Source organism: Camelus ferus, chromosome 10 (genome assembly GCF_009834535.1).
Source record: "Camelus ferus isolate YT-003-E chromosome 10, BCGSAC_Cfer_1.0, whole genome shotgun sequence".
In the NCBI taxonomy this organism is placed as follows: domain Eukaryota; kingdom Metazoa; phylum Chordata; class Mammalia; order Artiodactyla; family Camelidae; genus Camelus; species Camelus ferus.
In genome coordinates this window covers 52402984-52424249 of record NC_045705.1, presented here as the reverse complement: position 1 = coordinate 52424249, position 21266 = coordinate 52402984, and the positions used below count along the sequence as shown (strand labels likewise).

Sequence of the window (21266 nt, the reverse complement as noted above, 5' to 3'; positions counted from 1 at the left end):
ATGATAACAATAGTAGCTAACACTTACATAACACTGACTATGTAGCAGTATTTTTGTTATGTATTTTCTGGATAAAAGTAACAGCTCAAAAGTTAGTAGCTTAAAAACCACCATTTCATTGTCTTTCACTACTTTATCAGTTGACTAATGGTTAGGAGAATGGGTTCTGGACTCAGACTACTTGAGTTTAAATAACTCTCGGTAAATTACTTAATTTTTCTGTGCTTCACTTTCTTCATCTGTTAAATGAAGATATAAGTAGGATTTTTAATCTCATAACCCTTCAATATTATGACTATGAGCATTCAGTGGCACGGTATATGGAAAGTGCTCAGTACAGTGTCTAGTACCTAGGGAGTGTTCAATCAATGCTAGGTATTATTATCCATCCCATTCTATAAGTTCTTTTCTTCCAACTCAATAATCATAATATATCGTAAGTTCCTCAAAGGCAGAGAGGCTAGATATTCTATTTTGAGGCTCCTCATTTAGCCTACCAAAGGGTTGTGGACATAAAGAAAGAGCTGAATAAATACTTATTGATTTGAATCAGTAGGTGTGATGAGTTAAGGTAGGTGTCCCTCATTTTTCATTAACTTGTCTTATAGACAAACTTATAGATCTGGGAAAAGGGCTTGAAGTTAATTTTTGGACCCTAAAATCTCAGTGTTTCCCTCCCTCCAACCTGGAGGTACTGTCTTTACAACCAGTGCCTACTTGTAAAGTATGTTATTAAGCTATGTTAGACATCATCAGCATTTTCACAAAAGTTAATGACCAGAGTCTCAGGGTTTTGCGACCTTCAAAGACCTCAGTCCAACTGTGGAACTTTTAAGACATGTCCAGGTCTCAGCCCCAGAGATTTTTGATTTCAACTGAACTTTGATGGGAGTTTTGCCATCTGTTGGCTTTAAAAGCACTCCAGGTGATTCTAATATGTAGCAGAATTGAGAGTCATGAATCCAGGCAAAAGGATTAGAGCTCATTTAGAGCAATGTATGTTCTGGAATCAGGGGACTTGGGCTCTTGTACTGAACACGGGATAATCAATTTAATTCAACAAACTTTTTGGTGAAGTGCTCTGGACCATTTAAAGATGGAATGGGTTTCAAATCTTTTTTTAAAATGTAATTTTAGCTTTTATTCAAATGCGATCTTATTCGTGAACTCAAATGTACGAAAAAGAAACAAAAGGAAGTGGGTTGGGGGTAGGAATTTCTGCTGTATCGTATTAGCCTTCCTACTGCTCTTTTCAGTAGGAAGCTCACTCTCCAACCCTGCATTTTCCTCCTGTAATTTTGGTGGCACACTTGCTCCTTAACCCAAGGTTGCAGATTTCACTTCTCCTAGAGCATAATCAAAATGAGGACAAGTGTTTGTCGCAGAGCTGCGGGGCACAAAATACACATGACTCACAAGAACTCTGGCCCAGGAGGGTTCCTATCTGCTCGAGCCCTATGGGAGGCACTGCAGTCTGGGTCCAGTTTCTGACTTCCTACTTAGACCCTCCTATGTGTTTTCTGAGCTAAATCAAGATTTAAACACTTGTACAACATTATAAACTGACTATACTTCAATAAAAATATATATATATACATAAAAAACCCCAAGTTTCTTCTGTATAGCACAGGGAACTATATTCAATATTTTATAATAATCCTTAATGAAAAAGAATATGAAAATGAATATATATATATATGTATATACATGACTGGGACATTGTGCTGTATACCAGAAGTCGATACACTGTAACTGACTGTACTTCAATTAAAAAAAAAAGACTTTAAAAAAAAAAAGAATTAACCACTTTTCTGGTGCTGGGAAAACTGGACAGCTACCTGTAAAAGACTGAAATTAGAACATTCCTTAATACCATGTACAAAAATGAACTCAAAATGGATTAAAGGTCTAAGTGTAAGACCAGATACTATAAAACTCCTAGAGGAAAACATAGGCAGAACACTCGCAGACATACAATACAGCAATATATTTTTTGAACCAGCTCCTGGAGTATTGGAATTAAAAGCAAAAACAAATGGGATCTAATTAAACTTAAAATCTTTTGCACAGCTAAGGATACCATCAACAAAATGAAAAGACAACTTACAGAATGGGAGAAAATATTTGCAAATGATGTGACTGACAAGGGACTAATTTCCAAAACACACAAACAGCTCATACATCTTAATATCAAAGCAACAAGCAACCCAGTCCAAAAATGGGCAGAAGACCTAAACAAGCAATTCTCCAATGAAGACATACAAATGGCCAATAGGCACATGAAAAAATGCTCAGCAAAGCTAATTGTCAGAGAAATGAAGACCAAAATTACAATGAGGTATCACTTCACACTAGCCAGAATGGCCATCATTGAAAAGTCTACAAATGATAGATGCTAGAGAGGGTGTGGAGAAAAGGAAACCCTCCTACACTGTTGGTGGGAATGTAGGTTGGTGCAGCCACTATAGAGGACAGTAGGGAGGTTCCTTAAAAAACTGAAAATAGATTTACCACATGATCCAGCAATCCTACTCCTGGGCATATATCCACAGAAAAATAAAAATTCAAAAAGACGCATGCATCCCAATGTTCATAGTAGCACTATTTACGACAGCCAAAACATGGAAACACCCCAAATGTCCATCAACAGATGACTGGATAAAGAAGATGTGGTACATAAATACAATGGAACACTACTTAGCCATGAAAAAGAATAAAATAATGCCATGTGCAGCAATATGGATGGACTTGAAGACTGTCATTCAAAGTGAAGTGGGCTGGAAAGACAAAGAAAAATGCCATATGACATCACTTATATGAAGAACCTAAAAAACAGTAACATTAATAATAAGGATACAAATGAACTAATTATTATTTTGATTTCTTGAATATGTGTAAGCACATTTGACTGTCCTTTATGACTGGATTAACACATTCCGCTGATTCTTATTTTGTAGTTGGCTTTATTCATTAGATAACTACGTAAGTTTAAAAAGCTAAAGATCTAATCTGTTCTTAGAAACAATAATTAGTACATATATGAAAACTAAGAAAATGCGCAGTATACTGTTTATATGTATTTACATGCAATATAATGTGTATGTGCAGTCAAACTGTAGTAATCCTACATAATAAAACAGGAAAAAAAAGAATTAACCACTTTTCTCCAATTATCCTTGGTAATGTTAAAAGAAAACCTAAGAAGATAAGTTATCTATTCAATTGTGTAAACACATTCCAAACATTTAATGGAAACCCCCTAAGGTGGTCAATATATAAGCCAAAGCTTCTAGGACTCAGATATTCAAATAGTGTAATTACTTCCTATTACTACACATGATGTCAGCACTCCCAAGTAGTTCATGTACTTTTAACTGCATTATTTAAAAAAAGCAATAATTTTTAAATAATAAAAATCTACAGTCTAATGTTTCCTTCTAATCCTCATGTTGCCCATAAAAAAAAACCGTGTCTAGTCTAGGCCTGTAATAATTCAGTCATCTCCCTGCACTCCCCTCCCTGCTTCCTGCCCCTCTCCACCAAATTCATTAAGCCTGGCTAGTTCCTTTCTCAATTTGGGGGATATAAACGTTTTATACTGTATTCTACTTATGGTGATAACAAAGTAAGAAGAGATATAGTTTTGGGAGAAGTCTATTTTCTCTAGAAGATGAAAACATTCAAACAAATTTATTAAGCTATTCTGTTGTAAAATTTTTATTTTTAAATCTATGTGTCAGCAGTTAGTATCTGACTACCCTGGAATCCTGCAACAGGATTCAAGACGCCAGGTATGCTAAGGCTGAGGCAGAAACAGACTTACAGATACTGTGCAGCCCTGCCCCCATCTTCCTGGGTGACTTCTCAGCAGATGGGATGCCTCCTACCTTCACTGTATTTTCAGTGCACCAACAGAATACATCACATTCCATACTACTATAGAATAAATTACAGCCTAGCTTCAGCTCATGATTATACTTCCTTGCTCATTGCTTTCTGGTAAAATAAATGATTAGTTGATTTTCAATGGCATCATATAACCTACTGAAAGATGGATCAAATTAGCAGTTTTCTTTAACTTCTACTCAAAAGCAGGAATTTTGCAACTTCTCTTGATCTCCTACATGTGACTCTCTTGTCCTGTCTCATTCTTTGGCTTGTCATCCTTTTCTCATTCCATACATTTTCCCTCCAAGTTTCTGACCTCTATTATTTTCTCTTCTCTCGCCTCCCAACAGGGCTTGGTAATCATCTGTCTTTAGAAGACTCTCAAATTTTTATCTTTAGTCAGATCTTTCTTTCAAGTTAAAATCCTGCATTTCTCATTGTTTTTCACAGAGATCCACACAGAAGTTCTATAGCAAAGGTTACAAATTGGTATCTTGCAGTTTTTTGTTTTGAATTGTATTATTAATAAGCAGGACAATTTTTTAAAAGTTCTATCTTATTTTGAAAAGTGCAAGACCTGGCTACACTGTGCTCACATTTTTGCTAACAACAAATGACTGGAACTGAATAGAAGATGTTCCACTAACATGGAACAAGCATTCTTCAGTTCTGTACAATTTCCACTTCAATTATTTACATTACCTGTCTGGCTTCATTAAGCATTTGAGTTTGCAATCTTGTCAGAGAGGACAGGAAGAAAAGATAGCAGGCCTGACAAGAACTTTTAGATTCCTTGTACCCCAAAGTGTCAATGTTCAGTGACAGCCTACTTCTAAATCCATATATTTGCCATGGTATCATTGGGGAGTTAGTCAGATATTGCTTGTTTTCAGTTCAGATAATCAGCATATGACCTTTCAGTAGGGAGTGTACAGCCTGATAAGTGGAGTGTGTTTGTGGGGGGTTGTTCTTATGGAAACTTGGAAGGTTATCTCAAAATTTCTTGACTCAAGAGCAATACACAAACCATGTCTTCCACTCTTCTACACCTTCCTCTTTCCCACATTACTGATTTGTTACTGCCATCAAAACTCAGCACAGAGCAGTAAGAATTAATTGGACAGTTGGTTTGAGCGTCGATTCTTATGTCAGACAACCAGTGTGTCCATCTATAGGACTTCTGATCAGCTTTTACTACATTCATAACACTTCCTGGAAGAACTGAGCTAAACTTATATGGGGAAAAGGAAGAGGAGAAACAGGTGGGAAGGGTATAATAATAATAAAAAAAAACAGCAGTAGTCATTAACATTTATTGAAGGCTTATCATATGCTGGGAAGTAAAGCACTTTACATATGCTATAGCATTTAATGCTCTTAATAACCATACAAGGTAAGTACTATTATCATCCTTACTTATAGTTAATGACACTGGCACAGAGAAGTAAAATAACATGCCCAAGGTCACGGAGCTATTAAGTCCCAGTCAGTCTGATTCCAGTGTCCACTCACTAGATGGTAAGCTTTGTGAAGGTGGAAGGAAGTTGTATTTTGGAAGCTGTGTACTGTGTAATGGTTAAAGGGATGGATTCTGGAGTTACAACTGGAGTATAAAGTCTACTTATTACTCTTTTCAGAAACCAACTCTGGGTTTTGTTGATCTTCTGTACTGTATTTTTGTTTTTCCTTTTAATCGATTTTCTTCATTCATTAAGGACTGACTGTGTACTAGACAAAATCCAGGAGGTGGAGAGAGACCAGTGAATAAATGAAAATTTCTGCTTTCCTGAAGCTTACATTCCAGTGGCAAGACACAGGAAATAAGTGTAATAAATGTGTGTGATGCACATATACCTACAAAAGAGCAGAGAAGGGGGAGCAAGAGTGCTGGAGAGGGAGGGTAAAATTTTAAACAGGGTTATTAGGATAAGCCTCACTGAGAAGGTGACATTTAAGCAAAGATATGAGAGAACTGAGGGACAGAAACATAGAGTTAATTTAAGAAGTGCCTCTGAGTACAATGAGAAGCAACTGGAGGGTTTTAAAGCAGAGCAATGATATGATTTGACATGTTTTAAAAGGGTAACTTAGGCTGCTGTGTTGACAACAGAATGCAGGCGGCAAAGGTGAAAGCAGGGATGCCAATAAGAGGGCAGTAATCCAGGCAAGAAACTGCCATGGCTTAGGAATTGTTTCTTTAATTTATAAGTTTATCTGTAGATTTCAGTCTCTCCCCCTAAACCAAAAGCTCTAGGTCCCAGGTACTACTCAGTGCTTTTAGGTTAACTGCGGCCTTAGCCAGCAGCAGCATACCACCTTAGAGTCCTGCTTCCTTTTCATTTTTCGCCCTTGAAGATCTCCCTTACTTTCTTGTACTTAGTTATGCATTTAATAAGATATTTTATTTTATCCTACAATTTCAGTATTTTATTTGTAATCTGGCATACAACAATGGGTGGCTCAGAGATAACTCAATTCCTCTCCTGAAATTAGCTCTACAGTCTTTGCGGTGTCAGTGGTGACTGGGCATCATCCATCACCTCACCATTCCCTACAAAGGACAGTCCAGCACATGTTAATAATATAACATGTCAGTGTATCATATATTACACATAATACATAATGTTAACATTATTAAAATGATAAGCATCTTTTGTAAGGTTTAACAAGTTAAATGGCTTTGAATATGGCTTACTTTTTTTGATTCTGATAATATCTTTGTGGGTAAATTTTAAGAATTTCATAGTGCCTTCTGTATACAAACAAAAACTATCAAGTATTAGAAAAACCATGAAGGAAAGGAAAAAAATTATTTCATGGACTTTTTTCCAAATTCATAATGGAGTTAATTTATATTCGAGTGAACTATTAACCCAAAGAATTGATACCTTTAAAATAACAATGAAAGTAAAGTATGTACAGAGATAAAGTATCAGTGAACCAATTACAATCTTAGCTTATTTGCTTCACGATCTTAGATACATATAGTTTCATTCTCAAATTGTTGAAGCCAAAATAGTACCATTAGATGAAAGGAGTAGGACAGTTTTCTAGACCCTGGAAGTACGAATCTTGTATCATCTTATTTTTTTCTCTTGTATCACCTATTAATCTCAAGTTTCGAATTGCTCCCTTAATCACTATAGTTTATTTCATTTAAAGTCCTACAAACCAAGTATTTGTTTTCTAAAATCTAGACATTTGAGTTTTGGATAAGCCCAAATTTCAGATGACAAGAAGTCACACCATGTATTAAGGAAAAAATTTTAAAAACAGCATGACTGTATTTTTAAAATGGGGATAATAATAGTTATTATTATCCCATGCATATAAAGCATTTAGCATAGTTCCTGGTATGTCAGAAGTACTCAATAAAATGATGATTATTGTTCTTTCAATAACCAACAGCCATAATAGTTAAGTTAAAATTAACACTAATGCATCAATGACTGTCATATTCACAAGACAGTTTACACATGGGTCTTATTAAGTCATTATTCCTAATGTGTCATTCAGTTTAATCGGGCTCTAGTGACATGGGGAAAATACACAGACAGCTGCTTCTGTAGTTAGGTCCAGATCACACACAAACTAGGAGGTTACATGTAACGTTCAGTCTAGTGTGAATTAAATTCATTAAGTCAACCAGTATTAGTAAGGAAACTGAATTGGGTAAAAGTCAGTAATTATACAACAACATTATGTAGAATCTTTTCAACTGTATTTAAATAAACGGTGCCTAATCTATTCCATGTACGTATTTTAAATCTGCATTTATAACTCTCCTTTTAAATTTAGGCTGTTGCCCCAAAGCACTTAATGAAAAATTTCTAGAATTTAGCTAAGGATTTTGTGTAACCAAGTTCTGATCTTTTCTTAGTCTACTGAACACCCTTTACAATAACTGTACTCAAGCAATGTTCTCCCGATCTCTTACTGTGGTAGACGCTATTCCCACCTAAGGCACCAAATTCCATGACAGAAAAATAAATACTAAAAACTAAGAAGAGAGTAAACTCATACCATCTTTCTGTCCCCATGCATCTGGTTTGACCTCCATGTTGAACGGTAATTTGTACTTCAAACTTTACTCTGTTATATGACAATCTAGAAGAAATGGCAAGTCCCTCCTCCAAGGTAGATATTTCTTAGAGAATGACTGGGGTTAACAGTTTTGACTGAATATGGATAATAAATCTTGAGGTTGAAGGTTAATTACTGGTTTGTTAATTATAAATAATCCTTTGTGAATAAAGACTTTCTCTAGAACACAAAGTGTTTTGATTTGCATAGCTTTCATGTGTATTAATATTGAAGAATGCTCTAAGACTGGCTGAAGCAGAAGAAATAATAAAAAGAGGGTTCTTAAGAGGAGGGAAAAGAGGAGAGAATGATGAATAATCCCAAGAAAGCACGGAAAGTTGATTAGAAAGGCTTGATGGAGAAGGCCCCCATGTGAGGGAGGGGACAAAATTTACACATATCAAAGCCAGAACCCAGAGGGAAAGGGAGGAGGAGAAAACAGAATCTCCCCAAATCAATGTCATTATGTAAAGCAGACTATAAGGGATGAAAAAAGAAAAAAAGGGAAGAGGTTAGTCTCTTTAATCCTTGACACACTCCTACTCAGTATAACAGTTCGCTTTATTTTCTCCTATCGTACTTAGTACTAGTGATTTTCATGCCTGTCTACTCTATTAGATAATCAGTTAAAGGACGGCAGAAACTGTGTCTTATGCATCAGTGTAACTCACATAATGAGTAGTGGAGTTTTACGCAGAGTAGACAAAGACTTTTTTGAAATAAAATTTTCTACTAAGGTGGTTAAATTATTTTTTACATTTACAAGTAACCATTCAAATCTCACTTTTTGCAATTAGTTTATTTAAACCTTTAAAAAATTATGAGTGTAAAAGTAAAAAAATTCTTGTCATTTACATAACAGTATTCAAATTCCTTAACATGGCACACAAAGCCCTTCACAGTCTAGCCACAGACTTGTCTTTCTGCTTCTGTCTCCAGTCACAATTCCCAGTAAGTGATCATGGTGTTTTCTCTGCCTGTAATATTTATATCTTCTCTGCCCACCCACTTCCCACCTGTAAGACAAATGCCCATTTATCTTTCAAGGCACAACTGTCATAAATTCTTTGTAGTGTTCCTTATTGCACCAGGAATTAATGTATAATATAACTATACCTGTTTTAGAACAGTTAGGTTGTAATTTACTGATCTATTTTTCTGTAAGTATGTGTTCTCCTCAAGGGCAGAGACCTTGACTTCTTCCTCTGTATTTCTAACTCTTGGGACATGGTAGTGGTTCAATGTCTACTGAACTGAACGGTACTAGTAGGCTGTCTTATTTCTTGAAGAATGAATACAGGAGCCCCCAATCTTTGATCATAGTATGAAAAAGTTGAAAAGTCCAGGAAAACGCTCCACAAATACTTGTTAATTCTTCACTGGAAAACACAGTAATAATAATAATAATAATAATAATAATAATAATAATAATAATAATAATAATAATAATAATAATAATAATAATAATAATAATAATAATATCTGTTCTAGGGCTTTGGAGTAAATTATTCTATAATTGCCTTATATCACTAAACTGTGAATATTAAACTAACATTAACAAATAACAGTACTTCCACACTAATTATAATAATTCACAGATTTCAGAAGCAGAGGTTCTCCAGGAGGAAGGAGCAGCCATGTAAAACTGGAAAGAAAAAGTAAGAGAGGCAAGAAGAAGTTGTGCTGAGAGGGAGGAGGTGGAGGTAGGAATGTGAAACAGTCCTAAAGAACAAGAAGAAAATAAAGAGAGGAAATAAAAGCAAGATACTATTTCCCTGGCCATTGTAAAATTCTGCTGTGCTGGAGGCATCTGCTATAATAAACACATTCATATCTTCTCTAGGCCAAATTTGGATTCAGTCCAGTGTTGATGTCTGTCTTCATTTTCAAACGTTTTTCTGCTGACTTAATTTTTAAGATTAGTATTTGATTTTACAGTAGAAAAAAATATGAAAAAGACCCTTCATCATCACCACTTTTTTTTTTGCCAAAAATGTAATCCTTTTGAGACCTGTTGTAGGCAATGAAATGTATCCAGATCATAAAATCTAAGAAAAACTAAATTCTTTCCCTATTTTGTAGATTTTAAAGAATTTCTCTCATTATTTACCAATGGGGAAAAGATTAACACTGATGAAATACCTATTTTTAAATATTACTGTAAGATTTTTCTTCTAGGAGCAATCTTAATACCACAAAATATGGGTTCGCTTGGATTGCATCAGTTGGAATTATCTACAAGCTGTGATATCTATGGCAGGACAAATAGGGCCCATATTAATGACTGAGAGGCAAAGCCAGTCAGTTATTCAGTAACTTCTAAGTCAAAGAAATACAAAAGTGCATCTATTGTGATTCTAAATACTTAGTATGTTTTATATTAGAAATATGTGGAAATTAGGGATTTATAAATAATGATATGTGACAGTTATTTACTAAGTTAACTATAACACGCAGTTCATCAGCATTTCCTAACTTTGCCTCCTCCAAGCCAAAGCTCAATGAAATATCCCTGCTGGATATATAGATGAAAATGGTTGGAGGAATGAGGAAGTATGAGTGATGTCAGTTCAATACCTCTAAACAAAGGTACTGGACAAAAAAAGCTCTCAGAAGTATGCCGTGTAAATTGGGATTCACTTGGGGAATGGAATCATAATCAGAGAATACGAACTTTGGAGTCAGGTAGAACTGAGTTTGAGTCCTGGCTCTGCAACTTACTAGCTAAGTGGTACAGATTCTCTCTAAGCCATAGTTCTTTCATCTTAAAATGGGAATAATATTCATTGAGTTGGACTAGTTACAGTAAGCCAAATGTAGCATCTTTTACATAGTAAGAATTCAGTAAATATTAGCTGTCATTATTATTCCTATCACCTTCCTCTGGACTTCTTTTCTTTACCATGTTCTATTAGATACACAGGCTTACATAAGAAGTATCAAGCACTGACATGAAAGACACAGATAAAAGATTTTAGTGTACTCATTTTAGGGGGCAGGAGTAGGGGGCAGGGGTAGGGAGCAGAATTACTGCTAAAGTCTGGTGATAGGAGGGTCATTGCTCAGGAGATGGAAAAGGAAATTCTGTGTTCTCCTTGCTTTAATGTTCACTTTCTGCTTCTCTCATCAGGACAGCTAGGTTTACAAAAATGACCTTTTTTCAGATTTTCAACAGATTTTATTACACCATCTCGAATATACTTGCCTTAGGCTTTTATATTTTTATATGGAAATGATACCTAGGTCTCAAATTTTATTTAGTCAGAAAAGCTAGTGGATGTTTGTCTAGAATATATAAGCAAAAGTTAAAATTTAGCAAAAGAACTAAGCAACTATAAAACCATGTAGACAGAAATATAGAATATATTTCTTCAAACTGAGAAATCATGCTCTTCATCTCACATTCTTCCATATTATTTATTAAAATATAATTAGTTTAATTATGTATTATATTTTGAATTAGGTACAATCTGATGTACCTAAGAATACAAAAGATGATTTAAGCACTCTGGGTGTGAAAAATTTTTCATTAATAATTAACAGTCCTAAAGAAATCTTCAAAACATCACAGGTGAAATTCAAATACACACTATACTCAGTGAAAGAAGCCAGACATAAAGAACATATATTACTCCATTTATATAAAATCTCCAGAAAAGGAAAATTTATAGAGACAGAAAGTATGTAAGTGGTTGCCAGAAAATGGGGAGCAATGGTAAATGGGCATGAAATTTCCTTCTGGAGTGACAGAAATGTCCTAAAATAAGATGGTGGTGATAGCTGTACAGCTGTACAGTAAATATACTAATAGTCCCTGAAATGTAAACTTAAATGAATTTAGTGGTATATAAATTATATTTCAATAAATTTATTAATAAAAATAAATCTTTTATGTGGCTGGATCTTGGAAAAGACACTGTAACATACTGAAAGAAGTGAGAATTTTGGAAAAAAAAATCTATTTCTACAGAGAATAAGAGCCTGAATAAGGCTCTCGTGCTGAAGTAAGACCTAGCTCAATCAGTAAAACATCTTCAAAGTGTCATCTGCATGGGGGAGATCTTTGGAATTTGGGAAGGCAACACTTTAGGGTGCTTGAACTTAAGGAAACAGGGTGTTGCTTTTTCCTTCCAGGATACACATAAACTACAGTGGGTACCCAAAGGAGAAAGTGTCAGCTCTCCTGGGAGGCATTTTGAGCATCAGTAACCAACAGATGTGCCTCAAAGACATAATGGGAGGGATCTGTCATACTTTGATAGACTCCAGGACACTCTCCAGATTACCTGGGTTATTAAGAACTGCAACAGGGTGACCCTAAAGTGCATGGATCACTGAGGAGAAGGCATTAAATGATGGCTTATGGTGGAGGGGCCCATGGCCTTCACTGCTGCTCACTGCTATCGCTGGGAAAGAATAATGCAAGGGTATTCTATTTGGTTCCACTTCTGCTTTGACTATTGATTTTATCTTATTCTTTAATTATTTTTCTTCCAAAAGAAGCAATATTTAGACAAGAATCTCTGCTTTAAATTTTGAGCATATATTCTAGTTCTCAATTTATAAAACATGACCTTTGAATGAAAAGGACTTGAGTAAACAAAGAGAAGCCTAATGTTACTCATTAACTGTGAAATGACTGCTCTATCAGTAATTAACTAATGGATTGACATTAGACAGTATGTTTCTTGAGGGTAAGGACCATGTGTTATTCATCTACAACTCTGCATCAAAGATAAGCATAGGGCTTGACATCTAATAAAACGTTTGCTGAACTGAGAATGAAACCATCATATAAACAACAAACATACTGTAAATGTGAAAGATTATATTATTCTTCACCGTTAAAGTAACCCTAGCAATTTAAACCTAGCTGTTAAGGCACTACTTTCAAGAAAGGCTTCATAAGTTAAAGAAACATGAATTACAACTTATTAGAAGAAGAAAAAAGTGAGAGGGAACTGTAGGCGGAAAAAACCCTAAATCTGTGGCGGCTGTAACAAATTTCCAAAGATCTAAGATAGATAATGTTACAAGTGGAACATCTTTTACTCTAAGTAAAGCTCTAAAAGATGAACATTATATTTCATCTGGGTCAATAAAGTATTCTGCTTAAGAGAATAGCAAGTATATATATAATTATTTTTTCATCAAAAAGAAAATGTATATGCTAAAACCCATAAACCACTAATATGGGAAATTGAAGATGATTCAAAGAAATGGAAAGATATCCCATGCTCTTGGATTGGAAGAATTAGTATTGTTAAAATGGCCATACTACCCAAAGCAATCTAGATTTAATGCAATCTCTATCAAAATATCCATGACATTTCCACAGAACTAGAACAAAGAATCCTAAAATTTATATGAAGCCACAAAAAACCCAGGATTGCCAAAGCAATCTTGAGGAAAAAGAACAAAGCTGGAGGCATAACCTTTCCAGACTTCAGAGAACACTACAAAGCTACAGTAATCAAAACAGCATGGTACAGAGAGCCCAGAAATAAACCCATGCACCTACAGTTAATTTATGACAAAGAAAGCAAGAATAGACAGTGGAGTAAAGACAGTCTCTTTAACAAGTAATGTTGGGAAAACTCGACAGCTACATCTAAATCAATGAAATTAGAACATTCCCTCACACAATACACAAAAATAAACTCAAAATGGCTTAAAGATCTAAATATAAGACACGATATCATAAAACTCCTAGAAGAGAACATACGCAGAACATTCTCTGACATAAATTGTAGCAATATTTCCTTAGGTCAGTCTCCCAGGGCAACAGAAATAAAAGCAAAAATAAACAAATAGGACTTAATTAAACTTACAAGCCTTTGCACAGCAAAGGAAACCATAAACAAAATGAAAAGACAACCTATGGACTGGGAGAAAATATTTGCAAATAATGCAACCGACAAGGGCAAATTAAACCAATATACACAATCAGCTCATATAACTCAATAACAAAACAAACAACTCACTCAATGAAAAAATGAGCAGAAGACCTAAATAGACAGTTTTTCAAAGAAGACATACAGATGGCCAACAGGCACATGAGAAAATGCTCAGCATCACTAATTATTAGAGAGATGAAAATCAAAACCACAGTGAGGTATCACTTCACACCGGGCAGAATGGCTATCATCAAAAGTCTACAAATAACAAATGCTGGAGAGGGTATAAAGAAAAGGGAATCCTCCTACATTGTTGGTGGGAATGTAAATTGGTGCAGCCATGATGGAGTACAGTATGGAGGTTTCTTAAAAAACTAAAATTAGAGCTACCATATGATCCAGCAATTCCACTCCTGGCCATATATCCAGAAGAAATGAAAATTATAATTTGACGTGCACCCCTATGTTCATAACAACACTATTTACAATAGCCAAGACATGGAAACAACTCAGGTACCCATCAACAGATGACTGGCTTAAGAAGATGTGGTATATATACACACAATGGAATACTACTCAGCTATAAAAAAGAATTAATCATTGCTATTTGTAGCAACATGGATGGACCTAGAGAATATTATACTTAGTGAAGTAAGTCAGATAGAGAAAGCCAAATACAATGTGGTATCATTTATGTGTGGAACCTAAAAATAATACAAATAAATCTGTATACAAAACAGAAACAGGCTTACAGACATAGAAAACAAAATTATGGGTACCAAAGGGTAGAGGGAGGGAGGAAGGGACACATTAGGGGTACAGGATTAACAGATACAAACTACTATATATAAAACAGATAAGCAACAAAGATTTACTGTGTAGTATAGGGATTATATTCAATATCTTGCCATATCAATAAAATCTGAAAAAAAACTGAATTACTTTTCTGTACACCTGAACCTAACACAGTACTGTAAATCAATTATACTTCAATTAAAAAAATTGATGATTTACCTCGGGAGAAAAAAAAAAGAAAAAATAGACACCTGATCCATCATCTCTTCTATCTCCTCACCCAGAGCAGGCTTTAACTTCCACTATTTGCAAAATTACATACATACACATGCAGTCATTAAAAATAATTTGGCATCTATACTAATTAGGCCTGTGGGAGGATCTCCAAGATGTACTAAGTGAAAAAAAGCAAGATGAGAAAACAGTGTGAATGGTTTGATCACTTTTAAAAAAGAAAATTTTATCTGTCTATTCTGGCAATACACATTTTTCCCCCAGGAAGAAATCAACTGTCTGAAGAAATTCGTATCTTTCTGTACTATCTGAATTTTCTAACCATGTATATGTACTACGTTAGGAAAATGTCCATCTGGCTTATGTAACTGTGGACCAGTTTAATTTCTTGTTTATTATTTACTGTATTGTAAAGACTAATAAAATTTCCTAGTGGCCACATCAAGGTTTTGTTCATACTGCTGCCCAAGATATTGCCTGGTATAGTAACTTTTTAGGTTGAGATGCTCAACAAACTTTCGTTGCATTGGAAAAAAAAAAAAAGACTAATAAATTTTACTAAATATTTTCAACATAAGTTTAAACAAGACAAGCAGTTGAGTCCATTCACTGAAGCAATGATGAGCAAGGCCCAGGAGTTTATATTCTCTGAACAGTATGAGGATGGCTCATTTGCCGTCTGTGGCCAGAACAATGCAATTTACATCTACAGAATTTTCCTGAAACAATAAATCCACTATGCACCAGAAATAATTTTCCCATAAGACAGAAATTTACAAAGTATCTAAGACTCAGTATGATCCACTGCCTAACCTTTCTGTTGATTATCAACATAGTACCTCTTTCCTCCAAATCTACTTTCCTTTGCCTTGCTTTGTGGTATTGGAGATAAACCTATAAACATTTCTCCTTGGCCAGATAGCACAATTTTAAGCCTTGTTAGAAGGGAGACTGCAGTATGAACTCTTCCTGGTTCTGGTGTGCTTCTTCCTTTTTGTTGCTGTGGCATGTACCTGCCAGTCATGTGTGGGATGCCTAGATGTGCTCATCGTTTTCCAAGTTTCAGCGTATCCCAGAGACGGTGGCGTCCTATCAAGTTTCACTGGCACTCTAGTGAGTAGATTCCTAGCAAGTCTTGCCAGAACTTCAATAGGCAGTTCCCTGCTTCTTGGCCTAAGTCTGTGGCACCTCAGTGAATTTCACCTTGGTGCCATCCAGTGCTCACAGCAACATGTCTCCAACAAGGTTTTCTTGGGGAGTGGCCCTCTCCCAAATTTATTCCTTTCTTGGCTACTTTGCCTGAGCCTTAGAGATAGTAGCTGCTCCCCTTATCTGCTATTCCTGCATTCTTTAAAATTCTCTCTACTTCTTAGTAGTTAATCCCCTGTTACTACTTAATAACTCCTTACGTTAAATTTTTCTTGTTTGTATTACTTACATGGTTTCTTGCTCCTGACTGGAACTTGACTAATTCATGCCCAAATGAAATTAAGCCAAATAAAATCAAGCCAAGCTAACAACAAAGAATTAAACCTATAAACCCATCATAAAACATAAATTTGTATTATTAAGCTTGATAATAGAGAGAAAAGCATGGCATACAGCTCAACTTGTTAATTAACTGCATTAAAAACCCCCACAGTGTGATAGTTTTGTATTGGGTAAACTAAGCTAAACTACAGCTTTATTTCCCAGAATTCTCTTTCCTCTATGATTGCAGGTTAAGGTTGACCACAAGACAAATCAAAGATTTGGAAGGCAAAAATGAAGCAGTAGCCATTACACTCTGAAGGTCAGTATAGAATGCCAGGCACTGCTGCATCTCATACACTTTGTCACTGATCTGCTGGATCATCTTGATGTGTGGAAAGAACTGAGCTCACACTTCCTCTAGTTCCTGCTGGATCTTCCTTTAGCTTCCCCTAGTCCAGGGTCAGGCACATGTATGGCCAACAGTGCTGCTTCTTTTTTCAGGCCATGTGCTTTCTTGAGGTTGGAGGAAGTAAGAAATATATACAGGGTGTAGTTTGTCCTTGTTCTTCCTTGTGTCACATCCAGCTTTTTCTTCCTGATGACTTGACCTATAGGGTCAGGCCCACAGGCAGACCCTAATTCAAAGCTTTTCATAAACTTCTTCCCTAGCTTCCATAACAATATAAAAGCTGGTCCCTGTAATAGATTCCTTACTTCCTATCACTCATGGTGCTTTTGCTGTGATGATCAAACCCTCACTAATACACACTGTGAAGTGGATAAACGTTCCAGCTTTAAAAAAAAGATCTTAAGTAATCTAGATCACTTCAGCAACTGAATTTTCTACTGTCAATTCTTATTTTCCCTATGTTTCTTCTTATTTATTTCTACCTAATATCTAAGTTTAAAAAATATCTCAGATATTACAGTGAAAAATTGTTAAAACGTCATTTTCTTTAACAAATGCCCATGGGAGGGCCCATAAGGAGGATAGTTAGAACCAAGCTTTCTGGCTTCAGAAGAGTAGTATGTATACATTTAAGGAAAACTAGAGTGGGCCTGGAGATGGGCTTAAGCTGAGGAGGGAAGACCAAAGACGATGCTCCAGCTGGTTGTCATTAGTTTCTAAACCCACATTCATTTACTTCACATTTTTAAGATTTGTCCTTGTTTCTTAAGCACGCTCAGTATGACCTGTCAGTTCTCAGAAGTGTGAGACTCATAAATTCCATTTTTTGTTTTAGAAGAGGATGGGAAGGTAAGTAAGGAGAAAAAGGAATGTGCAATGACTCAGCAGCAGAGAAAGAGATCCTGATTATGGAGAACCTTGGAGAACCTTTGAGTTAAGATCTTTAATTCCAAGACCGTGGGCAAAATATTTGAAGTAAAGCTTTTTAAAAACTGATCTTATCAATAAATATTTATTGAGGACCTACTAGTTGCAGGCAGGTAGCGAGGCCTCATCAATTAGAAATGGATGAAATGAAAAGGATGCGCAGAACAAAAAAGAGCAACAGAATACTGTCAGCATTTAAGGGCACGAATCACTCCATGGCTAGGACTCTAGTTGAAGCACCTGATTTGGTGCCTAGTTCTCTACTAAAACAGATCTGAATATTTGATAATCTCTCTTGACTTAGAGCCCAGGAAATACAGAGTAGCTTAAGCTACAAGCACTTCCATACCACCTGCCTGAAGTCCTGGACCTCCTGAAGTGAATGGCATGTAGCTGAACAGTGAGGCAGCCTGGCTGCCGCAGGTTTACTGTTTCCTACTGTACATTTCAGAAGGACAGATTCAATGTGCTGTCCAGAGTGTGGCTATTTAATTCCTTACAAGTCTTTCACAGGAAAAGAGAGAATAAGAATTTGCTGGGTTTGTCTGTCATAAGAACTAATCTCTTTATGAAAAGGCATGGATTGGAGAACTACAATAAATGACAGAATTAAGAAAATCACTGAACATTCCAGAAAATTTTCTGAAGGTTCACAGAAATTGCCAATGAAGTTAAACTCTAATTCCTGCCCCCATTTATTTATTTAGTTTGTTCATTCATTCATCCATTCCACAAAGATTTACTGACTGACATTGGGATATAACAATGAACATGAGAGACAATATCCTAGCCCTGTGAAATCTACTTTCTATGGTGGGGAAAACGGTCAAAGGTAAACTAATCAATACGTAACAGTTTCAGGTGTTATAAAGTACTATAAAGAAAAATGAAGTAGGAATGGAATGGCGGGTTTTAGCTTACAGGATAAACATTATGTATTACATTTCTTATACATAATATGCAATAAGTGCTATAATAAATTTAACCACAGATATGTCTTAGATATACAAAGGGGACAGGATTCATGTAGTCTCACGATAAATCAAACTGAATACATTTACATATTGTACAATCATAATGACATATATAGACCAATGAAACTTACCCTATAGAAAGCACTGGTCAAAGGAAGTAATGCTGCAGCAATGCTATATTCTTCTAAACTCGAACAATCCTTAAACAAGACAAAGAGAAATGAGCATTATTAGGACGTTTACCAGAAATCATAAATATATGGAAACAAAAATTTATGATATATTATTTACTGCCCTATAGGGTTTTTACTTTTATTTCAAATTGTCTATAATGTTTACCTAGGTAAGTTTGAAAAGAGAAGTTTAAAAAAAAAAGTCCTTGAAGCACATCCTTTTAGAAATGATAAAAAAATACATTTGAGAAAGATATTTTCATACACTATTGGTGAGCAGCTACTTTTACTTTCCTGTTTTACAAAAATGGTGTTAAGAGCTGTGCAATTTGTCTTAAAAATTTTTGGAGGGGATTTTTAGTATATTTAACTACTGGATTTCATTGAATCTAAGATACGCACTTTTACTCACATTTTAACTTCTCTGAGACTGGAATGCATGCTATAATTGGTTGGAAATATTTTTTCTGTGTTACAAAGGATTTATATGTAAAAATTTTGTTATTGATCAGGTGAGAAATTGATGCCAAAAACCCCTTGGATGAAATATTGCTGGGGAACAGGACAGCCAGAAAATCTCACTGGGAAGGTAAAATGGTGCAGCTGCTAGGAAAACAGTACGGCAGTCCCTCAAAAATTGAAAAATAGAATTACCCTATGATCGACCTATTTTACTTTCTGGGTATATACCCAAAACAACAACTTGAACAGCCGTAGGGGGGCCATGACCTGGAACAATGCCCAAGGGCAGCAAAAGCTGCAACTGGCCTCCTCCTTAGACTGAGGTACAGTAATTACAGCCTCAACTTTAGACAATATAACTGTCCATCAAAATGCAAATTCATCAGCCATCAGTTATGCATATGTTTGTATGAATTGATTTTAAACTCACAGATCTGGGACCCTAGATATCAATTATTCTAATGTAATTCCTTCACTTTTCAGATGAGAAAAAAGGGCCTAGAAGTCAGACAGTACTAGAATCTGGATTTATCTACCTATTAGCCTGGTGCTTTTTCTTCTAAACACCACCTTTTGTACTTGATTGCTTTTCTCATATTCTTGGGGTGAAGGGTATGAGTTTTTTGAGCTTCCAGCACTAATTTTGGAGTGTGAGGGAGGGAGGACAGGAAGAACAGGCCTCAGTAGGAGAGCAGTTGGAGGCTTAGAGCAATGAAAGGGCACCGGTGCCAGGGACAAAGTTTCCAGCAAGAAGGAGGAAGGGTCAGAAGGCAAAGTGAAAATACATCACAGACGTCCTTGGCCTACTTCAAAATACTACTCAGGCTTGGCAGGGCTAAGGGTAGAAGTGGGGAGGATGTAGTACTGCCTTGAGGGAAAAAAGGAGGAAACTTCCTTTCATAAGTCATGGCCCAAAGGTGGGCATCTCCTCTAATGCTAGTCTTGCCTAGCGTGAGTACAACTGGTATTATGATCTGCTGAAAAGAGTTCTTGATTGAATTTCATGCATTTTCAACTCTGACAAACACCGCTATAGAAAACATTGGATGTTCAACTCCAGAGAATACTGAAACAATACTGGGTTACAAGACAAATCTCTGCAATAAAGAATCATTCTCATATAGCTGACATTCTCTGACCTCCCCCCCCAAAAAAACCACCAAAGGCCGTGTAGTTGTAAAGGAAAGGAAGCTGCTTGAGGAGTTATGACATCCCAATGGGTAGTTTAATGAATCTTGGTAGAGGAGGACCAGATGAATACTAAGATTTTATGCAATACTTTGATTCTATAATAATTACGAAGGATCCAAGTACACTATGGAGGAAAATCCAAGAGAGAAGAGAGATGAAAAAGGAAGGTCACTGGTAGAGGAAGGTCACTGGTAGAGCAAGGTCTCTGACATGTGGCTGCTAGTCAATATGGGCCCCACTTCCAAGGAGGAAATAGCTCATTTCCAAGAAAAGCAAATAAACAGAATTTATATTAATCATCAAAATCCCTGAATATATCAGCAAATATTACATATTAGGAGAGAGAAGCTTGGCACTACAGGGAAGACTGAGACCTACCTTAGAGGTTTCTATGGGGGTAGCCAGTGGGGGGTGGGGGTGGGGAGCAGCCTCAGACTGTTCTGCAAACGCTAGTTTTTATGGAGTATTGACAGCTGATACTTGAGGAGAAGTAGAGGAAATGATGGTTAAACAAAATAAAACAAAGTGTTTTTGTTTGTTTAAAAAAAAACTGTAGAACTTCAAAGGATTTTTAACTGTGACTGTATGGAGGGAATTTGATAAGCAGTGTTTCCAACCTAATTTGACAATGAACTATTTCTTAGAAAGCAATTGAAAAAATGATTGACAATAAAAAAAAAAATTCTGAGAGCATTCCAACCAAAAGATCATTAAAAACTTAGTTACAGGGTTTTATTCCTTGACATGGTGGATTTCATAT

The 21266-nt window shown here is 35.8% G+C and overlaps 1 protein-coding gene across 4 annotated transcripts in view; it reads right to left on the bottom strand.

Annotated features, from left to right (window-relative positions):
- Positions 1–21266, bottom strand: part of SBF2 (SET binding factor 2) — a 382691-nt gene that overhangs the window by 87720 nt on the left and 273705 nt on the right. For all 4 annotated transcript variants that reach the window (XM_032489038.1, XM_032489035.1, XM_032489037.1 and 1 more), the window contains exon 17: positions 18812–18880. In XM_032489038.1, coding sequence (XP_032344929.1) covers positions 18812–18880 — 69 coding nt within the window. The remainder of the gene's footprint in view (positions 1–18811; positions 18881–21266) is intronic.